At 41.4% G+C, this 16,009-nt stretch overlaps 1 protein-coding gene across 1 annotated transcript in view; it reads left to right on the top strand.

The window, feature by feature from the left end:
* Positions 1–15,498, top strand: part of LOC124161586 — a 50,434-nt gene extending 34,936 nt beyond the window's left edge. The window contains exons 3-7 of the mRNA XM_046537966.1: positions 2,114–2,323; positions 8,812–9,041; positions 11,861–12,083; positions 12,743–12,949; positions 14,795–15,498. Coding sequence (XP_046393922.1) covers positions 2,114–2,323; positions 8,812–9,041; positions 11,861–12,083; positions 12,743–12,949; positions 14,795–14,992 — 1,068 coding nt within the window. The 3' untranslated portion in view covers positions 14,993–15,498. The remainder of the gene's footprint in view (positions 1–2,113; positions 2,324–8,811; positions 9,042–11,860; positions 12,084–12,742; positions 12,950–14,794) is intronic.
* The last annotated feature ends 511 nt before the right edge of the window (positions 15,499–16,009 follow it).

Raw genomic sequence — 16,009 nt, 5'->3', positions numbered from 1 at the left:
GAAGAAGATCTACAGTAGAATAGAACATAAAGCAGACGAGTTCCTGGACGAAGACCAATTCGGATTCAGAAAAAAATAAAGGTACAAGGGAAGACATATTGGTCCTTCGACTGCTTAGATAGAAGAGAATGGAGAAGAAAAAACCCACATTTATCACATCTGTGGACTTAAAAGTAATTCTGGTAATCCTGAGAGATATTAGAGTGTTCTATAATGCCCAATGGCTGCAACAGAGAGACTAACGTTATTCCGCTATTTGGGAGGTAGGAGGTTAATTGATATGCAACAGCTCCTCAAAAATCAAATTCATGGACTAAAACATTTATTTTACAATAAATCAAACAGTTCAATGCTGTACAAATCAATAGCATATGCCGACAATAAATTAACACCATTAAACCTAAAAATGGCACGACCTATGGAACAACCAACACATGAACCGTTCTATTGAATAGAAATGTAGAACTAAGGGCCCAGAAGGATTTACATGGACGACACATCAATGACCTCAATCAAACAAATGTTGATAAAATCTAATCAAACAAATGGTGACATTGGGTGAACTTTATGGTTCATGCATGCAATACAAGACCAGGTTATCCACACTAAAATTATGCTGAGTATATCCTGGGTGATAAAAGCATAACATATGACAATTGTAGAATATGTTTTCAAGTGCCTGAAACAATCCAACACATTATATCTAGCTGTAAGATGTTAGCTTACACAGAATATTTAAGTAGACATGATCAAGCTGCAAAAATTAACCACCAAAAAATGGCCTACCAACCAAAGTTAATAGATACCAAGACCCCATACTATGAACACCACCCCGTAACAGAGCTTGAAAACAGCTCATTTAAAATTTACTATGATTTGCCTATCAAAACAGATAAAACTATAGTTAATAATAGACCAGATATAATGTTAACTGAAAAGAAATATAGAACCTGCTACATAGTTGATATTGCTGAGCCACTGTCGCATAACATCGAAAATACAATAGCCGGAAAAATAAATAAGTACCAAGAATAGGCAATAGAAATAAAAAGAACTTGGAATAGGTTTATGCAATGTAATACATGCAATCGTCATCTCAGCTATCGTTATCATCCCAAAACATATACAAAACAGTTTCAAAATACTCAACCATCAACCAAATACATAGGTACACCAAATTACAAAAGGCTGTAATAATTTCAACCTGTCATATCACGAGAAAATTACTTAACGCATTCAACAGTAAAGAGTTACCTTGGTGAGAACGTCTTTGCACTGAAACAACTCAGTGAAAACTGAAGAAAATTTAAAGGTAAAAAAATAATAATAATGTTAATAACAACCAGCCACCTTCCTTAAGTAGTTTTAAGTTTCTCATCAGGAAGGTCAATAACACTTCGAAAACGAATTTCTAAAATCTATTTGTCGAATAATTTCGACTGATAACCCACTAAACAATTTCCTAATATCTGTCATTGCGAACAACACCAAAAGGTCGACCAGTCGAGCACCCAGCCTCACCAGAACCACGGTTCGATGCTGCTTGCAGATAAGGGTGAGCCTCAGATTGAGCACCCTCTGCGAACCATGTTATTCTCTCTCGCTCTGACGTCCAGTCGCCATGAGTGTCGTAAATCCTTTGCGTGTATTAATAGGACTCCAAGGACAGGGAAAAAAAGCTCATAGAAAGCACGATTAGATATGTAATTGGGCTTGATCAGCTGACAACTTACCAAGGAACCTTCTGCCGTGACACGCCGAGAAAATAATCCGTTGTTTGGCTGCCCGTGTCACAACAGCGAGACACAAGGGAGAAGTGATAATTTTCAATGAAGGACGGGTTGGAAGTTAAAAATGGCAGAATTAGATGAATGGAGCTGATTATGAAGGCTGTAAATTGAAGAAGAATTACGTAGGCGTTGAAAGTGAATCCGATTGGAGGGCTGTGTCTAACCAATCGTAGGACTCATGACTTTAATGGTGCCATAGCGCCATTTGCCAAAATAAATAACTACGACTTTTTTATCGCTTTCACATGATTTCGGTAATGTTACTGATTGATACATTAACTGGAGCAAAGAGACCATTCAAAAAATTTCACTTTTTCTTTCAGGAGTTGAATGGTCCCTCCAAAGCGGCTCTTATTGCCGTGCATGCCTCGGTGATGGGGGACTTTAATCGTTCTCATCGCGAAGTGGCTTTGAACCTGATGCGGGAGGCAATTAAATTGGACCCAGACGATCAAGGAAAGCGGAGAGGAGCTTGGTACTACAGGGCGGGGAAAATACTGGGAGAACTCAGAAGAATGGACCACAGAGCAGGGGTGAGAAAATGTACTTCACTTCCTTGCATTGCATTCCTTCAAGCTTACACTACGTAAAAGAAATGATTGCTAATGTTTAATGAACACGACTCATATTTCATAGCATAATGCACCTTTCAAGTGAAAAGTTAAGTTTTCATTGATAACAAGGTGAATGCACGAGAGTTGAGTGTCGTGTTTTTTGTTCCGTGTACAAAAAAAATAGAAGTAGTCAATTAGTAGCTATCTGGTCCACCTAGTTTCATTGCAATAAATAGTTTAAAGTCGTCAAAGTCTTTCTTGATTGAAGCTTTCGCGGCTCATGGTGATTAAAGGGATACATAGGGGTGCATGCCGCGTGTCGTGTAAGTGGAGATTGACCGACTGCTAGTCATTTCTTCAAAGGGGTGATGCTGGGATTTGGTTTTTTCTGCCTTTTTTATTTCAGGTGGGCGGAGGGGGTGAGGAGTGAGGACTGGAAGGGGAAGGTGAAGGAATATTGTGGGTGTCTGGGTTCCATGTATTGCTAATCCTCAATCCGGCATCTCTGTTACAATTGTTTTTGTTTTTCATTATCTCATTGGCTTCGCGGATGAGTCGTGTTTTGGAATGTTTTACTTTCGCGATGATTCTAGATTTTTCGAAATCGACAGGACACACGCCGTATTTTGAGAAAGGTCACTTCCCAACATCCAAGCGAAAGACTAACAAAAGAAAGCCTTCCTCCCCTACATGGAAGGAACGACAGACAAGATCGGCAATATCCTTCGGAACTTTGACATTAAGATATTTTTTAAACTACAGACCCAAGTACGACACCTCTTGGGAAATATCAAGGATAGGACGCCACTTCTATTTGAAGGAGTGTACGAAATCCCCTGAGGAACTTACGAGAAGAAATGCATCGAGAAAACAGAACGAACGGTCAAAACTCGAATAGATGAGCATAAGCGGGCCATTCGACTCGGTTACTCTTCAAAGTCAGCCGCAGCGGAGCATGAAACCACCGGTAACGCCATTTAAAAAAAATCAAGAATAATCGCGAAGGTGAAGCATTTCAAAACACGACTCATCCGCGAAGCGATAGAGATAAAGAAAAACAAAAACAATTATAACAGAGATACCGGATTGAGGGTAAGCAATACATGGAACCCAGTCATCCACAATATTTCGTCATCTTCCCCCTCCAGCCTTCACTCCTCACACCCTCCGCCCACCTGAAATAAAAAAGGCAGAAAAAAACCAAATCCCAGCATCATTTCTTTTGAAGTAGTGACTAGCAGTCGGTCAGGAAACGTCGGGGCAATCTCCACTACGTCACGCGGCATACACCCGTATGCCACTCTATCTTTTAATTAGGATCCATAATAGTTGTAATGTTTCCATGGTGGAGAGGAATCTAGAATATGACCTGGATGTGTATACCTGCTTCGTGGATTTTGAGAAAGCATTAGATATGGTCTCGCGGCTGAGCTTTAAGCCACCGAGTGCGTCCACCGGGTTGCGGATGGTGGGTCAACCTCTAGATATAGAGGTTAGCTGCGATATAAGCAAGTTAACTTGTCGAATAAGCAGTCGTGGACAAAAAGTGGCGGTAATCCGAGATGGTATGGGTCTATCCCTGGGTGAGATAGGCCATCTAAATGATACGCTAAACCTGTGAAGATACCGTGACATGGCGATGAGAGGCCGCCAACAATTATGCCTCACATCACCCGGAGGTGAGGGCAGCAGCTCTTCTTCATATGAGTGAAGGTGGAGATCACGATGGTCAGTACAGCGACACTCATTGCACTTCAGGCGTGATAACATTTACTTTAACGGCTGTAGTACTGCGATGTGGAAGGCAAGGGGAAACCACCACATTATTATCCCGAGGAGGCGCAGCTACTCCAACTTTAAATTGTCTGACATGATGGAATTCTCTCAAGTAAAAAATACCGGAGGTAAACTAGTCCCCCATTCGGATCTCCGGGCGGGGACTACCCGAGAGGGTATATCGGTCAATTGTGATAGAGTTATGAGGATAGGTACATGGAACGTGAGATCACTCAGGACTTGCGGTAATCTAGAAAACCTTAAAGTGGAAATGGAAAGACTGAATATCGACGTTCTAGGAATCAGCGAAATGAAATGGCCTGAGGAGGGAGAATTTTGGAGTGGAAGCTATAGGATTATACACACAGGATCCCTGAACGGTAAAGCTGGGGTTTGGATAATGCTCAGAAAGAGCGCCGGAATGTGTGTAAAAAGCTTCCTACAATACAATGAAAGGATAGTTATGGTGAAGATAGAGACTAAGCCGGTAGATACCGTAGTGGTACAGGTCTACATGCCCACGATAGACTACGAGGATGAAGAAGTTGAAGACGTCTACGATGATATAAAGGAAGTAATCAAAACGGTAAGGGGTGAAGAAAACCTTATTTATATATTTATCACATCCCCCTAAACAGCACATAACGGCCTTTTACAAGGAGGGTTTCCAATATGAACAAAGTACAACACAAACATCCATGCCCTGGATAGGGATCTCCTACCCAGGCGGGATTCGAACCCACGACCTACGGTTTGGCAGGCGAGGACTTTACCCCACCGCCAACGAGGCCGGCAATTGTTTTAGGTGATTGGAACGCTGTCGTCAGCGAAGGCCAGGATGAAAAAATAACCGGATAATATGGATAAGGAAATAGAAATGAAAGAGGAGAAAGGCTGTTAGAGTTCCGCACAGAACACAAATTAGTGGTTGCCAACACTCTATTTAAGAATCACATGCGAAGAAGATACACATGGAAAATGCCAGGAGACAAAAGAAGATTTCAACTAGACTACATTTTAGTGAAGCAGAGGTTTAGAAACCAGATACAGGACTGTAAAAGCTACCCGGGGGCAGATATCGACAGTGATCATAATCTAGTGATGATGAAATGCCATCTGAAATTCAAGAAATTTAAGAAATCAGTAAAGAACACCTGGCAATTAGAGAAACTTAAGGAGCCAAAAAATCAACAGGCCTTTCAAGAAGTAGTGGAGCGCAAGATAGGACTAGATCAGTCTGAAAACTCAGTTGAGAATAACTGGACTTCCATAAAAAGAAGATTTCAGGAGGCCGCTAGAGAAGTTTTAGGGTTAAGAAAATGTGTTAAGAAAAAGCCATGGATCACGGATGAAATCCTAGACCTCATTGAAGAACGGAGAAAGTATAAGAATACGAATACTGAGGAAGGACAGGCTTGCTACAAGAGAATAAGGAACGAGATTTGCCGCCAAGCGAGGAAAGCCAGAGAAGCGTGGATGAGGAACATATGTGAGGACGTACAAAATAACCTCGTAAAAGGGAAAGTAGAAGCGGCCTATAGAATAGTGAGGAACCATTTCAAGGAACGAAACACAAAATGTAATAGCATAAGGGACAGGAATGGAAACATTCTAATTGGAAACGAAGACGAAGCCGAGAGATGGAAGGAATACCTTGGAGGGATTATACAACGGAAGCAAGCTTAGCTCAAAAGTTATCGAAAAGTAAAGTGAAGTTGAAAAGGATGACATTGGAGCAAGCATCTTAAGATCGGAATTTGACGCTGCAGTAAGAGACCTGCGAAAGAATAACGCCCCAGGAATAGACGACATTCCAGCAGAGTTAATACAAAATGCAGGAGAAAAGGTCTTAACTCAACTGTATAAAACTATCTGCGATATATACTCAACAGGAGATTTACCTAGTGACTTCGAGGAGAACATCATCATTCCCATACCCAAAAAGAAGAGAGCTGAGAAGTGCGAAGAATTTAGGACCATATGCCTGACGACACATGCGTCGAAGATTCTGACAAGAATCATTTACAGGAGAATTGAACGAAGAGCAGAAGAATTCCTGGATGAGGACCAATTCGGATTTAGGAAAAGCAGGGGCACAAGGGGAGCAATTTTGGCTCTTAGGATGATCATAGAGAAGAGAATGGAGAAAAAAAAACCAACCTTCGTAGCATTTGTCGATTTAGAGAAGGCCTTTGATAACGTGGAATGGATTTCAATGCTTAGAATTTTGAAAGAAATTGGCGTACTCTACAATGATCGTAGAATTATTCATAGTTTGTATAAAAACCAAGTAGCTGTGATCAAATGTGGACCAAACGGTGCAGAAGCGAGAATAAGAAAAGGAGTGAGACAAAGTTGTGCGCTTTCCCCCTTAATTTTTAAAGTTTACATGGAGAAAGCCATCAACGAAATCAAGCAGAAAGCTTCGGGTGTCAATATCCACGGAGAAAAAATTAGTATGCTGCAATTTGCTGACGACATAGCACTCATAGCCAAGACAGAGAAGGATTTGAAGAAGACGTTGACAAACATGGAAATGACAATGGCCAGATATCAGCTGAAAATCAACAAAAAGAAGACTAAGATATTAGTATGCAGCAAAAGAGAGGAGTATAAGACAGAGATTAACCTAGGAAAGCATAAGCTTGAAGAAGTAAAAGAGTTTTCTTACTGGGAAGCCGAATTACCAACGATGGACGAAGCAAGAAAGAAATAGTTGAATAGCGTAGGCGAAGAGGGCTTTCTACAAAAAGAAGAATCTTCTTACAGCTGAAAATACCAGCATAGAAGTAAGGAAACAATTCATCAGATGCTACATATGGAGTATGTTTCTCTATGGAAGCGAGGCTTGGACGTTGACAGCAGCAGAGAAGTCAAGAGTGGAAGCATTCGAAATGCGGTGCTACCGAAGAATGATGAAGATAAAATGGATTGACCGTGTGAGTAACCAGGAAGTGCTAAGGAGAGTGGGAGAAAAGAGAAGCCTCCTAAGAACATTAAGCAGAAGAAGGGACAACTTAGTTGGCCACATTTTGAGGCACGATTGTCTGATGAAGACAATCGTTGAAGGACAAGTGGAAGGGAAAAAGGGCAAGGGACGGCCCCGAATGAGTTATAAAGGACAGGTTATAAAGGATGTAAAAGATAATAAATATGTAGCTATGAAGAGATAGCGGATAGGAGAGAGAAATGAAGAGCTGCGTCAAACCAATCTTAGGATTGTTGACTGGTGATGATGATTAGATATGGTCAACTGGGTAAATTTAATGGGTATACTCAGAAGAATAAGTGTAAATTGGAGGTATAGGCGACTCATTCGTAATCTGTATATGGCCCAGACTGCGCAAGTGAGGGAAGCCGGATGAGAATCAGGGTGGGCAAGCATTGGCCGAAGGGTGAGGCAAGGCTGTACTCTATCACCGTTGCTTTTTAACGTATACACTGCGGAGATTGTAAGGGAAGCTTGGGATGAGTTGGACGCTGGAGTGACAGTGGGAGGAATGATGTTTAAATCGGTAAGGTTCGTGGATGATCAGGCGCTGATTAGCCAGTCAGCGAGGGGACTGCAGGCTCTGGTGGATGCGTTACACGAGCGGTGCGAGGAGTATGGGATGAGATTGATCACAAGATGACCAAGGTAATGCGGTTTTGTAAAGCATCGCAAGCAGGGAATGTGAGACTCTAGATAAAAGTAGGTGGGGAAAAACTTGATCCGGAAGAGCAATTCAACTATTTAGGCGGTACGTTGGAGGAAAACGGATATATTAGTTAGGACATCAGGAAGCGCATTGCATTAGCAAAGGCGGTGTTCGTGAACAGGAAGGAGCTTTTGAGTGGTTTGCTTTGCAAGAATTTAAAGAAAAGGTTATTGAAGAGTCTGATCTTGAGTGTAGCTCTTTACGGTGCGGAAACGTGGAAGCTGAGGAAGGAAGACGAGAGAAGATTGGAGGCATTCGAGATGTGGGTATGGAGAAGAATGGAGAAGGTCAAATGGACGGATAGGAGAAGGAACGGCGAAGTGCTTGACATGGTGGGTGAGGAGAGGTAGCTTTTAGATGAGATACGGAGGAGATTGAAGGTACGGATGGGAGGAGTACTTAGCGGGGAGGGGGTGTTGAAAACGTTTTTAGAGGGTAAAGTGTTAGGTAAACGAGTGAGGGGAAAGAAAAGAATAGGATTTTTATACAAGTAGATTGGGAGTAGGCCAAATTCCTAGTTGAAGAGGAAGTCCATGTGTGAGGGGAGACTTCCAGAATGCATCTTAAGCACTCCAAGGAAACTATCCTCATTCGGTAGAGTAATTTAATATTGATTAATTTCTAAGTTTTTCTGTGACGGTCCATCGCTTGTCCACCAATATGGATCGTCTCCCACCATTTCCTCGCACTACAGACCATCATCCTCATTTCTTCACTTAAAAAAACTCTGAAAACATAGCCGCTGAATAGCTAGTGTAAATCTTTGCTGAGGCAGCAGGAAGTGTGTACACACAGAGATAACTCTACGGAAGAAAAAAAAGCCTTCTAAATATTTGGGGGGTTTATAATAATGATTTTTATGTGCCACATATCTTATGAAGGGTAATTTAAAAAGGGCTCCCTTGTTCGCTTGAGAAATGGTTTCACTACTTTAGCCAAGTCTACACTTAAGCGATTTGAGGTGTTTCTAATGAATGATGAATGTCTTTGTAGATGCCATCGAGAGAGGAGCTGGATATGCTTGAGAGATCCACCAAAGTGAATCCGCTCCCGAGCAGTCTGGCAGCACTGGCAGATGCATACAGGGATGATGTGCAATATATGAAAGTGAGCAGTTCATGGAGACTAACTAAGGAAGTATATGCAAAGATGCTTAGCACAGCCGAGCACCTCTATAAGAAAGCATTCGAAATGGACTCGGACGACCTTCAGGTCTTAAGAAGGTGACTTCGGACACATCCGAACATGATTCTGGTCAAATTTCCTTACGACAGCTCTCACTACATGAAAAACAAATCCATTTATTGAGCATATTTCGTGGCACTCGATTTTTCTTTGGGTTTCCTTGACAACATGGTCCTATTCTCCTCCTGTACTGGATGCGTCTCGAGTCCTAGCTGATGCGGATTCATTCCAATGCGGTTGTGTGCCATCTTCAGCTGTCCAGGGTGAGCTCTCGATCACCCCGATTAACAATGGAAAATTATTTTTTTGCACATTTTGCTTGCGTAAATGGTGGATTGTTGTGTTTTTATGGTAAACAGGAAACTTAAATCCAAATATTACTATCATTGGTTGCAAATACATCGCAAAAAAATATGGCATAGACGGTTTTTAGTAATACGATACATTTATTTGTTGTCTTATATTGACTATTTATTTTTTACCTATTAAATTATATCTTAATTATTTTTGCCAATATATTTTTAAAATTTATTATTTCTCTGTTCTAACTGCTTAGAGAAATTTTAACTTCAAATATCCAATGATGGCGAACATGTTCGTTTTTATTGCTCAAAAATAGCTTTAAAGAGCACTTACATTGGAAAGCACTGAAGGAACAAGTGACTTTGTACGCAGTAACGCGCATGGGTGCAAAGTTAAATACACCAATGGATGAAGTTCGCCATGAAAAAATATTTGACTTATCCGGGATTCGAACCCGGATCTCTCGATTGCCGGTCAGGCGTTCTACCAGTTACTCCGCCAAGCCATCATCTCAGAGTGGACTTCGGGATGGGTTTTACCGAACAAGATGTTGACGTCACAAGTGGCGAGTCATGCGCACGCGCAACGCGCACGGGTACAAAGTTAAATACACCAAAGGATGAAGTTCGCGATGGAAAAATAACCAAGTCACTTGTTCCTTCAGTGCTTTGAAATTCGTCGCCGTAGACCAGCGGAAAAATAAGGGTTCTTCACCCCGACAGTGGCTTAGTAAGCACGACCCTCGCCACATGTGCCACAGTGTGGACTTCAGTGTTGGACGTCAACATCTTGTTCGATTAAACTCATCGCTACTAGAAGATGGCTTGACGGTGTAACTGGTAGCACGCCTGACCGGCAATCGGCAGATCCGGGTTCGAACCCCGGCTAAGTCAAATACTTTTTCATGGCGAACTTCATCCATTGGTGTATTCAACACTTAGATTGGTTTAACGCAGTTCTCCATTGAATTCTCCCATCAGCTAATATTATCACATTTACGTATTTCTTCTCCTTCACATCTCTCTTCGCCATATTTAATTCGAGGTCTTCCTTTTCTCTTCTTGTCATCCATTTACACCTTGACGATTGTCTTCATCAGGCCATTCTGTCTCAAAATTTACCCTATTCCGTGGTATCCTCTTCTTATCAGGGTTTTCAAGTGGCCTCCCTTATCTCCTCCTCTTCTAATTGACTTCGTCATTGGTCACTCGGCAGTGATGAGTCATATGTTCGGGGGGCACACTTCACCGGGGGGGGGGTCATTAAATTTTTTGAATGTTTTGTGTATGTTAGTGAGTTTTTAAGGATATATAAGCATTAAATTTGTTTATTGGGGGGCACACTTCACCGGGGGTCGGGGGGGGGGGGGGGATTCAAGTTTTTGAATGTTTTGTGTATGTTAGTGAGTTTTTAAGGATATATAAGCATTAAATTTGTTTAATTTAAAATAATATAATGTAAATATTTAGAATAATAAAATTTAAACCAAAACAAGGTATTCTCCAACGCTGCAGCATCATGTAGACGCCAGATTATAATGCCGCGAGCCGTAGCGGCGATGTCATCTCACTCGTCGTTCTGCGCATGCTTGGGCGGCGTCCCAAAATATGGCAAAAGCTTAGACGCGTCATGCCATCAGCAGCCCCCACTACTACTATTCTTCATATGGGACGTTCTGGCCAGCGTCGCGCGGCTACAAATGCGAAATTCTCGCGCTATTTTTGCGTGTTTTTTCCTGCATTTTCGATGTATGGGATTGAAAAAAAAAAACACTGGTTAATTAGATGTATAATAACAATTGAATGGTCATTTTTTTCTTTTTCAAATCTTAGAGAGGGGCGGCGTCCGAGAGTCCTTATGGCCAAGCCACCACTGTCACTCGGTCGATCCATTTGATCCTCATCATTTCTCTATGGATCCACATTTAAAATGCCTCAACCCTTGATTGCTCTTTTACTGTCATCGTCCATTACTCCCTGCGACAGAGAAACATATTCCAGATGGAAGGTTCAATGCTTAAACTTCGATCCATCTTGCCGTTGATTGTCCTGCCTGCCTTGGCCACTCCTCTGCTATTTTCCTTCTTGCTTCTTCCATCCATTGTTATTCTAATTCTAAAGACATCTAACTCTTTCTCCTTTTCCACATTTTGATTCTCTTTCTTCATACTTACTAATCTTCACTTTAACTCTCTTATTATTAGTATTTTAACTTTCCTCGTCCTGATTCCTGGCTGCTATATGGGTGTTAACTCTGAATATCCACATTTAGCTATTTTCTCTGAAACAGTCAACGTCAATGACTCACAGACCCCACTGTACTCATTGTCATGTCAGTCTCCTTTCCTGTTTCTTCCGTCAACGTTCATTTTGATCCCCAAATTCAAAACTATATTAATCCCTCTCCAACAGTTTTTGTTTCCCTATTCAATGGCTAGTCTTAACCTGCTCTATTCTGCTGCATACTTATATCTTGGTTATCTTCGCATTGAATTTCAGCTGATACCAGTCCTACAATCTTATTCCACCAGTTGATGGAAGCTTATTTATTTCAGATGCGGGAATGGTTTGATGAAATTGCCTCCTCCGTATAGAGATATCCTTTTCGCCAAAACTTGCCTTGAGAAGGCAATCCAAGCATACCCACACTCTGCTACGGCCTTCCAAGCTCTTGGAACGTTGGAAGATAGATACAACAAAAATCCAAAAGAGGCCCTAAAATATTATAAGAAATCTTATGAAAAGGGAAATCAAATCTCGGCACTATTTATCCTGGAGGTGAGACTGCTAAGTTCATTACCATTTTGCAAGTATACGCAAGGCAGAAACCTTAATTTTGAAGTTTTCTGGCCTTTTTTAAGAGATTTTTTTAACGCAATATATGTTAATATACTTGAATATCGCTCTTTCTTCTTTTTAACCATTCAGCTGTTCCACCGTTATCGCAAGTTTGACTCGGTGTTTTAGTTACTGATCTTAGCATGGTACGAATTTGATCAATCGATTTCAATTATTCAATTTAATTATGAATTTAGTATTATGCAATTTGTGTTTTAATTTCAGAACGCTGCAGCGTTTTACCATTATTGGTATCATTAGGTTCACTGAAGTTTGTTGACGTTAGTAAGCTATTGTTTACAGTGTTATGTAAATGCTGTACGTTAAACGTTGACTTAAAAAAGATAGTTATCCATGAAAAAATTACAAAATGGAAAGAAATGAAATTCAAGAGATGCCTATAATAAAATAATAAATTAAAAATAATCACAAAATTTATGAACATGCGCTTGAAAAAAGGCTATACATTGATAATACAAGTCAATGTTTGCCCGTCGCCTAAGTGCTCGTTGGTCTCCTAAATATGCTATATGTTGTTTATGTACCAAAGTAGGTAACTGCTTATCTAATTTTCCCCTCTCTATATGTATTCTCTTCAGGCTCAAATGAAGACAGAGGAGAATTACGACCCAATGCCACACATTGAGGAGTTCATTGGTAACTTAGGTAAGAAAGGGATGCCCCTACGATGCGAACTTCTGGTTCTCAAAGGAGAGTATGCACTTTTTCACAGGAATGACCTTATCTCAGCTGCAAAGTTTTGGAAGGAAGCCATCTCCTTAGGACCTAAGTCGGAGTGCATAGCGGTGAGTTTCAAGCCAATTTCATGCTATGTACCTAGTCCAGAGCACGTACCTTGCAAAATCTGGTTCTTCCTGAATCATGCTCGGCTGAGCCATCGTTCCACATTCGGACAAAATAAGTTTTTCCACGCAAATATCAAACGTCACATTATAAATCACAGCTTTTAAATGATGCGAAGCATGCATTTATCAATAGTTTGAGGCGTCATTTTGTGAAATTGCTTCACTAATGCAAATTAAACGAGAGTGAATTCTGGGGGCAATCAGGTCATCCGATAATCAGGTCTTTCAGTTCGATGTTCTTTCCATTATTGCAATCTTCCTGATTCAGTTATTTATTCTATGATTCTGATTATTATAATCAACAAGGATTTTTGAATAGAGAATCAATCCATAGTGCATCACGGGCCCCTTCACCAATATATCTTGCTGAGGATTGCTCTGTTTTGAATTTTGGAAAATAAAGAATCTCGTATTTTACCGTTTTTATATCCGTCGCCCACTTCTCCATATATTTGCTGTCTAGAATTGACGGTCATTTCTCGGATAAGTTGATGACGTCACGAACTCACAGCTTCTGTTCACGGCCTCCCCGCTACTTCTGGGCCTTGTGCACGGTCCGCGTGTGGTGCGTTGTAGTTTTAACTCTTATGAGAGTTTCCTCCTTCAGTGAAAGGTTCACCATGAACGAGTTGATGAACCGTATCTATAATGACGTAGCCGACTTGTAAACAGTTGGCTGTCTCTTTTGCGTTCTGTAATTCCTAACTTACGTGAGAATGACTCAATGATTGCATTTAGGTCGTCTTAGGTTCCATAATGATGGGGGTTTAAGACATTGTGAGTGTGATTCATAGCAAGAAGGCTAGGAGTGGATAATTGAAACAGCCTTGATGCAGTCATTTTACAGTCTCGCTTTAAGTGCTAGTGGAAGAATGTCTCTTACTATTGGCTGGCACGGTGGAAGGAACCAGAGGTGGGGTTGGGGGAGGAATCCATGGAAATCTGCAACATTAAATCAGGAAGAAGGGGAAGGAAGGTGTGGCAGGCGATCTGCATGGTCACGGGTTCGTAACCGGCACAATGCTGCTCCCCGGTAAACAGCCGGCGGCTGCTTTGAGGTAGAAATACCTTGCCTTTCTATCCATTCTGGAGATGAACGCGAGATGACTTTGTTCGGCCCATTGGCTAACACGCATATTGAAGGCAGCCGCTGCGATTCGGGAAAGATTCCGCCATGGCACCACTTTACTTACCGCTTGTTCCGCGATGGCGTGTTGCCCTGACGACGAGCGCTTCTGAAAAGAGAAGCATCACAGCTCGTTGAAAGAGATAGCATGGACAGTATGCCCTGTACCATTCTTCTGCAGTCTAGCCGTGCCCATCCGTACATGCGGTGTCCAATTGTTTCTTGGTCACATCGATGTCTCTATCGGAGTTTACTTCTTGATTAAATATCATAATATCCACATTCTTTTTGATTCCGAGGTGTTCTCTTGCACGATTCAAGGTTAGAACTAACAAAATGCGGACGCGAAGTGCATGAAAATAAATGACGACGACACATCGCGCACTCAACTTTCACACTTAATTTCCCTTTGATTCAATGGCTACCAAACCCCTTCAAGCTAATTTCAACAGGTTGCTTTATCCACGCTATTTTTTCTGTGGCAGTGGCTACTGAAGTATCGGCATTGCAGTCTATTGCCAAGTGCTCCGTACCGATACTTAAGTTTCTAATTTCTCTATGTATCGTCCTGAATGTCAAATAAGTTTTTTATCTAAATTTTCTTTGGTACCGTGAAACTCATCTCATTTTCTGATTACTATTTTTTCTGATCGTTTCAGAATCACATCACCAGATTTTTAATGGAAAAAGGATATGAAAAGCCATATATGCAGTCTGCTGGCAGAAGGTTCAAGTTCAATGTTTGCGACTGCCTGAGGTATGAAATAAGGAATGCTTTAAGAGAATCTAAGTATTCAAGTGAAGATGAAGTTTTTTTGAAGGAAATGGAGAACTACTTACGTAAAATATGTCGCTAATGCCAAGCAGACACATAAGATGGGTACATTTCACTGTGCCATCAAAATCATTTCAAATATGTATACAAAGAACACATTGTAGTGTATTTCACTTGTAAGTGGAGTGCGGGGGGGTGGAGGGGAGGGTAGCGTTTGTGGCGGCAGCTGCCTAGCTTCACTGTTTTTAGATGCCCCTACTGTGTGACGCGTTGAAAGGGCGGAGAGAATCATGTTCCGGGTGACAGGAAGGACTCCAATTCATAAACTTTCCTCAGCACTCAAGGCTGCAGAGCGCTGGAAAGGATGTGTGCAACCTTACTGATTATTGCTCCCAAAAAGTGTCCGTTTTGGGGGGGGGGACTCCCTTTCCACTCCCTCGGTGAGAGACATTGGCTCCCCCCTCCGAGGAATCAGAATATGAATCCATGGACTTGCCGGGAAGAGGCCTATCTCACAGTCGAAGGCCACGCATCTTCGGGGTACTGGAAACTGTATGGTTTTGTCAAATAAAAGATTCTATCCCACTAGCATGTCTTAGAATTCAATCCGTAATTAAGTACCAAATAACCTTTATCGACTTATTATGTCGACTTAGCCACTCGGGTCGATCTCTCCGTTTCTGCTATGTGCTTCGTGAAGTCGGGACACCACAATATTCACTTCATATACATGTGCAGATTTCAGGAATTCCTCGAAATTGACTCCAGCAACTAGCTTGAAATGTACAATAAGAAATGATAAAAATTATTTTCAACTTTAATCATCTTGTATTAGGGTGGTTTCCTATTATTTTTTTACTGCCTAAATCGAAAGATAATTACTCCTGGAGTACGTATTTCACGCATTTAGATTTTTAAATGACGATATCTATTTATCGCGATTTAATGAAAAGTGAAAATTTTCAAGCGAAAACGCGACGGCTAAGTATGAATGCCGGGAAATCTCTCCGTGTGACGTATTTCTCGTTCCCGCTGCCGCCCTGTGAGGTTACCTTGAGAGAGGCTTGAGCGCTGATACAACGCAAGATGCTAGCTGATA

Source organism: Ischnura elegans, chromosome 6 (genome assembly GCF_921293095.1).
Source record: "Ischnura elegans chromosome 6, ioIscEleg1.1, whole genome shotgun sequence".
NCBI lineage: Eukaryota > Metazoa > Arthropoda > Insecta > Odonata > Coenagrionidae > Ischnura > Ischnura elegans.
The sequence above is the reverse complement of the archived record's forward strand: the minus strand, read 5'-3'. Positions and strand labels throughout refer to the sequence as shown.